The sequence below is a fragment of the Mandrillus leucophaeus genome, unplaced genomic scaffold (genome assembly GCF_000951045.1).
Source record: "Mandrillus leucophaeus isolate KB7577 unplaced genomic scaffold, Mleu.le_1.0 Scaffold60, whole genome shotgun sequence".
Lineage (NCBI taxonomy): Eukaryota > Metazoa > Chordata > Mammalia > Primates > Cercopithecidae > Mandrillus > Mandrillus leucophaeus.
In genome coordinates this window covers 5,850,031-5,857,333 of record NW_012106475.1, presented here as the reverse complement: position 1 = coordinate 5,857,333, position 7,303 = coordinate 5,850,031, and the positions used below count along the sequence as shown (strand labels likewise).

The window sequence follows — 7,303 nt, the reverse complement described above, 5'->3', positions numbered from 1 at the left end:
AATAATAATAATAATAAAACCAAAAGTGGAAAACGTGCTCCAGAAGGAAGCTGGGGGAAACCAAAGGTTTATTTTCCTCCTCATTTCCCCCTATTCCACCCCAAGTCATTACAATCCTAGATAGTGCTCAGGAAATGTTCATGAGTAGGCTGATAAATGTATTCATTCTTTCCACAGGGTTGGTTCTTTATGATCTATTGGACCCTATTCTAGTCTTGGTCACACAGCAGTAAATAAAACAGACAAAAGTCCTTGCTCTGTGGAACTTACATTGATTCATTTGCAATTCTAAGTTAAAAAAAAAAGAAAATGAAGTCCTTGCTCTTTCCTCCAAAGCTACCAATAAATGTTGCCTCTATTTCCCTTACAAAATAAATGCACTTTCTTTCCATTTTCAACCTATGCGTCAATAAATATTTACTGAGCTCACTCCTGGACTGGATAGAGTGAAGTGTAAAGGAAGCATTCTATGCCATGTTGTTCTTGTTGTCTGTGGCCTGATAGAGTGGGGAAGATAGGGCTAATAATGGGAAAGCCATCAGAGAACAATTCAAGGCCAGCCGAGGCCCCGTTATTATTTGTGGGAGGAAAGACAAGAGAGGAGAGATCACCATAGGATGATGTCTCCAGGAGACTTTGACAAGAAAGAGATACTTCCGTGGCCATGAAGGAAGAGGGTATTTGGTTGGGAGGGTGTCTCCTGGTGGTTGGTGACAAACAAATGTCGACTGAATGAATTGGCACATAGGTTGAAGGTACATGTCTTAATATTTGAAATAGTAAATGTAGTTAGATTTGGGCTTCCCAAAGTTGGTTTGCAGAAACCTCTGAGCATGAGTGATTCACCCTGTAGCAGCTCAGACTCCACCAGCTTCCACCAGTAAGAATCATACAGTGAGGTTCTGAGGCCCCTGCGGGATGCTGTGCAGTTACAGCTGCAGCTGATCAAAGGGCAAGCAAAAGAACACCAAAGCACCAAGGTGGCCGTTTGATGTGGCTGGCCGTTAGTGGGGATTGGGCTGAAACTGCATCCTCTGCTCAAATAAGGTCTATTAGCCACTGGTGACTTTTGATCCCCTACTGATCTAGGGGAAGTCAAATTGACAACCCCTTAGTTAAAAGAAGCTGCTTTGCATTATTGATGCTCGGAGGATCTGGTCACTCTGTTCTCTTCCTGCAGTGCATCTCAGAGAAGTGCCTCGAGCTATTTGAGAGAAGAATTCTGTATGAATTATTCCTTAAAAACAGACACACATTTCCCTCTACTGCCTCTGCTTCCCAAGCAGACTTTCAAAACGTAACTTAGCGGGAGACTACCCTGCCTACCTTCAAAAGACAGCTTAGTGGGAGACTAACAGGCAGGGTGGAGGTGAGTGAGGGGAGCTTAGAGGGAAGCCAGCAGGAGCCCGCGGCTGGAAGGAGGCACAGTTCAGCCTCAGGTTCAATTCTGTCCATTTGGGCTTGATCTGTGGCTCAAAGTGGCTTCTCTGGGTTTTGATTTCTTATCTCTAAAATCAGAACAACAATGTCCTCTCCTTCCTGCCGCCTTCATGGCGGGGGTGGTGGGGTGCTATTTTAAGGTATTATGAAACAATCATTTTCATTTCTTTCTTTCTGATTTTATGAGTAGGCAATTGCCTGTGTATGATGTATTTGAAAAATCTATCCTTTACCCTTAGCCCACATATCTTTTCCACTTCTTGCAGAACTGCTGGAAATTCATCAGAGATTCATTATGTTCTCTCTTTGTGCCTCTTCCAAACACATATAAGTGCTCTGATTTTTAATTCATTAACACTTTGGGGGAGTTAAGTTTTTTAGAGGTCTTTCTTTGATGACTTTGTTATCAGAGGGCTCCTGAGAATACAGGAGCAGGAAGGAGGAAAGAAGAAAGGACTGGACCCTGAGAGGGCTAAGGGGCAGAAAGAGATCTTAAAACAAGATTGTCTACCAGCAGAATTTTGCCAGAGGTCAGCCTTGTTCCTGGGGTTCATTTCTGCTTACATGGATGTCACCAGGACTGTGACATCCTGGAGATCCTTACAGGACTATGGGATCAGACAGACTTGGGTATGTGCGGCTCTGCCATTCATTGGCTTGCAACCTTGGAAAGATTAGTTAACTTTCCAGTCTCATTTGCAAAGCAAAGGTAATAATTAGCTTCCAAAAATACCTCTGGTCTGGCAGAGAAATCAGGGCAGGGGGAGACAATTTATCAAAAAGGCTTTCTAGCCTCTCGACCTTACCATTTGATTATGTTAAACAGTCTTAACAATGACCTCTCACGACATGGAAAGGGACTTATTTAATGGCTAATGTGGGCAAAAACTGGAAGCAGGAGGTGATGACATTGACCTCCTGTATCCCTCATTTCTCTAAGACCCTCACAAGAGAGGTGGCTTGAGACAGAGGTGTCCTTAGTGACCCCTCATGGACAAATCGTCACTTGTGTGCTGACAGCTCCTGATTGGGTGGTTTGTGTCACAGGGAACAATAGCGTAGGCAAGATGTGCACGCGCCCACCCCACTCCCTGACCAAGCTCCAGCCCTGTGCCTCATGGGTCCCTCTCTTCCAGGGATCTCATCTCAGAAGTGGGGTCTTCTAACACTGGTTCATTTCTCCTAAGATGCAGCCCAGAATATAGAGGATCTAAGGATTATTCCCTCACTGCCTGAGACTAATGATAAGAATAGCTAACACATATAGTGCAGAATTGTGATATAATTAAAAACTGTGGCAGCTGTTAAACTGTCTGAATCCTGTTTACTGGTGACTTTGGGGTCCAACCTCAGCCTTCTATGGGGCTACAGTAAGGGACCAAACCTGGCTGTGGCGCAAACATTTCCCTTCCCCTCCTGTCCCTGCCGTGTCCTGGCTTTTTCAGCTACTGGTTGGGGCCCTGCCTTATTGCTCTTCTTACCTGGTTTCCCCTTAGTCCCAGTCTTGACATGCCCTGTAGATAATTCCATGTCATTGTGTAAAAAGAGTTTGCTTAAATGCCAACTGACCTGGAATTCCCACTGTTAGTCTCTGAAATTTGGGGGCAGATCACCTGAGGTCAGGAGTTCGAGACTAGCCTGGCCAACATGGTGATGCCCTGTCTCTACTACAACAATTAGCCAGGCCTGATGGCGGGTGCCTGTAATGCCAGCTACTCGGGAGGCTCAGGCAGGAGAATTGCTTGAACTCGGGAGGCAGAGGTTGCAGTGAGCTGAGATCATGCCATTGCACTCCAGCCTGGGCAACAAGAGCAAAACTCTGTCCAAAAAAGAAAGAAAGAAAAAAAAAAAAAAGAAAGAGAAAGAAAAAGAAAAAACCAAGACAAATGGATTAATTTCGAAAACCTTGTGTGTTTCCCAATATCTTGCAGATCTTTTCCACACTCCTGTTCAACGCTCGGAGGAAAAATTGCTGCTCTGTGTGACAGTTTTACTAGTAAATCCTTAAAAGAACATGTTTTCCCTCCTCTGATAGACATGTTAATTTATTTTAATTTTTGTAAGTATGGACCTTCCATAAATTTGCCTATATATATTTTTTTCCCCAAATAAAGACCTCACTATCCTTAAAGTTGTGACGTAGTGAAAAGACATGTCAGCTGTAAAATTGTGGCTAGACTGAAATGGTCTGAAACTTATTTAATATTGACTTTGAAGTCTAGCAGGAATCCCTGCAAACTGTTGGAAGTAAAGAGAGATGCATGGCCTTGTGGGTGAGGGTTCCATTCAAGAGCTGACTTCAAATTAATTCGTTGTTAATATGGATACCTAACTGCTTACTGTATTCTCTGCCTTTCCCCTTCCTCTTCTTATCTGCATCCCTTAAAGATGAGAGAGAGAGAGAATGGTGCTGATGTAAGGAATCTATTTTTCCTGTTTTTTTTTTTTTTTCCTACTGAGCTATGTGTTAGTCAATTTAACACAGTCCTTCTAGTTCTTACCTGCTTGCCTCCTGGTGTGTGTGAATTCTGGACATTTCTTGCCTGTTGACTGATGACTAGGTTTCACTGAAGTATCAGAATACTTATTATTTTCTTCTAGGCCTTTTTACCTTCTTAGGGGAATGGTCTCCTCTGCTTTTAACCAGAGACAAGGATAAGGATTGAATCACTCTGTTTCTGTATTATGAGCTACCACACTGATGCTATTTTAAAATCTAGCTTTTGGGTTTTTGTTTTTTCCCCTCTTCTGCAGGCTAGCCCTAGTTGATAAAGTAAAATACTCTGCTAGGAGTTTAGTGTAGTAGCTTGCAACTTAGAAGCCTGTTAACCTATGTAGGCTAATTCCTTTCTTTGATTGTGATTAAAAGGCATGGAATTTGATTCTTGGAGTTGATAATGATTTTTACTTTCCAGTCAAAGCCCCATTTCTTGTGGATTTAAAGAAACCAGAGTTAAAGATTCCTCACACAGTGAACTTCTACCTGAGAGTTGAACCTGGGGTGATGCTAGGGATCTGGTGAGTGCACGGATGGGACACTGGGTTGCTTGATGGGACAGGTTTTCCTGTTAGGACGCAGAGGAGCAGTGCTGTGTTCCCCGCCCATGGAGAGGGCAGTGCTCCTGGAGGTACCTGGAGGCTGTTTTCTATACCTTCCTCTTCTGTTGATTTGCTTGATTTTGCTTTCTAAGAATTTTGCTTTGGAGTATAGACTTTTAAGTGTTCCCTTGGCTTCTGGCCTCACCCACCCCTTCTGCCTTATTCGATACCACCTTTGCCTTCATGCCTTCAAGTCCAGACACACTGCCCTCCCAGGACACACTCTGCCCTCAAGGCTTCCTTCTATTTCTCAGCTCCCTGCCTTCCCTCTTCTTGCCTTGCTAACTGTCTACTCATCTATTGGATCTTACTTCAGTTGGTAATTTTCAGGAAAGCCTTTCCTCACTGCCCATTTTAGGTATGTGCTGCCATGGCCACCCATGCTTGTCCCTTTTGACAATTATTCCCATTGTCATGAAATAAATGTTTGTGTGATGATTTGGTTAATATTTGTCTTCCTTACAAGACTATAACTTCAGCAGGTGATAGACTTTGTTGGTGGGTTTTCATTGCTTAGCACAATGCTTGGCACATAAAGGACATTCAGTAAATATGTCAGATGAGGTCATGAACATTCTATTGTCTTACAATGCTAACCTTAACATTTCTTCTGTTTAGTTGTAATACTCATTCTTGGCTGCCAAGTTTCCAGTGATCTGTTTTCTATTGCATCTCCCTGAGTTCAAACCTTTGATCATAAAATGTTTAGGAACCAACACGTAACTTCTTCCTATTCTGCAGGGTACAGTTCATCCAATGGTGCTGGAATTTAGAAATCTTTTTATTCTTTGCTTTCGCCCCACTGGTCCTTGGTTTGGTGAGTCAGCTATGTCATCAAGATCAGCTCATCCAGCAGGCAGCAGTGCCTGTATTCTGAGTACAGAGGCCCTGGGGATGATGGCAGACTTTCTGCCCTTAAATGATGGAGAGGACAGAAAATTTGTCACCCTTAGCCAGTTCTCCACATCCCATGGTGACATGTCATATGGCAGTGTTCACATTTGCAGCATTTGTTGGTTTAACAAAGTGGAGAAAATGGAACTCACGCAGACATTTAAAATCACAAGGTTACTTGGTTTCTGGAGCAAAATGGTTTAGTGTTTTAGTTCTTTTCTCTTACATAAACGGGTTTCTTTTTAAATTATTTCCTACTTGTCTCTTCAGCCAAATTCACGGCAGATGGTAAATATCTATTATCTTTTACTTGTTTCCCTTTTTTAAAAAACAATTTCAATGTACCTAAGAACAGCAGTCTTGGAAAATTAGCAGGTGCAGAAGTCAGAAGAACTAAAACAGTAAGTCATTAAAAGGCGTCTCCGTGCATGGGGACATGGGGTAGGGCCGTAGTGGTTCTCATCATAAGACATTTTGTGGTGTTAGATTTTTATTTTTACCATGTGCATATATTACTCAGATAAAAAATTAAAATATATGTATATATATCATAAGGAGAGCTTCAGCCTTTGGCAAGGATAGATAATTCCTCTTTCTACATTTGTTTAAACCTCCCTTGCTCTTCAGGCACACAGTCCCCAGCTGCCGGGAGGAGGATGCCAAAGGGAAGGACCGTTGCTGGTACGAAGCAGCCCTTCGCGATGGGAACCCAATCATTGTTTATCTTCATGGCAGTGCACAACACAGGTCAGCGGCTCTGCTTACGTGTTTTTTTTTCAAGAGATTGAGCGCATTTCAGCCCCACGGGGGAATGAAGAAGGACAGCGCTCTGTTTTTAACTCTGTAGGCATGCCTTCACATATTTCTTTTCCTTTGTTGAAATCTGAGGGTGTTCTGGCAATAAGTTTCGCTTGAAAAGATTATTCTATATATAGAATAATGTGGATCCCTAATTAAGAAGGAGAAAAGAATAACTCTTCCAAAAGTTGGATGTTGATTTGAAAGAAAGTGATGATTCTTTTGCTCCCTAAGAGTGTCTGAAATGATGAATTTAACCCATGAATGACGGGAAAGGGAATAGGCACGCATTATGGGGGAGAAGAAGAGCCATTTCCAGATGAGAGATTTTTCAGAACACTACAGGGGAGAGTCCTTTATTTAACTGTAATGTTACTAGCTGAAAATATGACTCCTTAAGAGAGGTCACATGGAATTCTGACCACAGGTATTGGGGACCGTCTGACTAATTCTAATCTAGAATAGCCATACCTCAGTCCATTCTCTGTAGTCCCAACCTCGCTTTGTAATAAAGAACATCTCCCAGGAGTCTGGCTCCCCTTTGATGTGCTGTCAGAGCCCTTCTGGGCCTGTGTAATTATGCTGGGTGATGATCACCCGCTGTGATTGTGCCCCTTCGGCTTGGGGCAGGTGCGATGTGCCTCGGAAACCCACAGATCTCCACATGGGGAGGAGCACCTGCCTGTGACTCCCTTCCTCCTCGTCTTTTTCTGGCAGGTGACTCGCCTTTCTCAAGACTCGCCTTTTCTCAAGAGACTTTCTTGATGTGTACATTTTAGAGCCACATTTACTGAAATTTCCTGTGAAACCCAGCATTCTTTTTTTTTTTTTTTTTTTTTTTTGAGACAAAGTCTCACTCTGTCACCCAGGCTGGAGTGCAGTGGCACAATCTTGGCTCATAGCAAGCTCCGCTTCCCGGGTTCACACCATTCTCCTACCTCAGCCTCCTAAGTGGCTGAGACTACGCTGGAGGCACCTGCCACCATGCTGGGCTAATTTTTTTGTATTTTTAGTAGAGATGGGGTTTCACTGTGTTAGCCAGGATGGTCTTGATCTCCTGACCTCGTGATCC

At 43.1% G+C, this 7,303-nt stretch overlaps 1 protein-coding gene across 1 annotated transcript in view; it reads left to right on the top strand.

Annotated features, from left to right (window-relative positions):
• The first annotated feature begins 3,376 nt into the window (after positions 1-3,376).
• ABHD12B (abhydrolase domain containing 12B) overlaps positions 3,377-7,303 on the top strand; it is a 27,448-nt gene continuing 23,521 nt past the window's right edge. Inside the window, exons 1-3 of the mRNA XM_011999744.1 lie at positions 3,377-3,499; positions 4,356-4,458; positions 6,061-6,180. Of these exons, the coding sequence (XP_011855134.1) occupies positions 3,478-3,499; positions 4,356-4,458; positions 6,061-6,180 (245 nt within the window). The 5' untranslated portion in view covers positions 3,377-3,477. The remainder of the gene's footprint in view (positions 3,500-4,355; positions 4,459-6,060; positions 6,181-7,303) is intronic.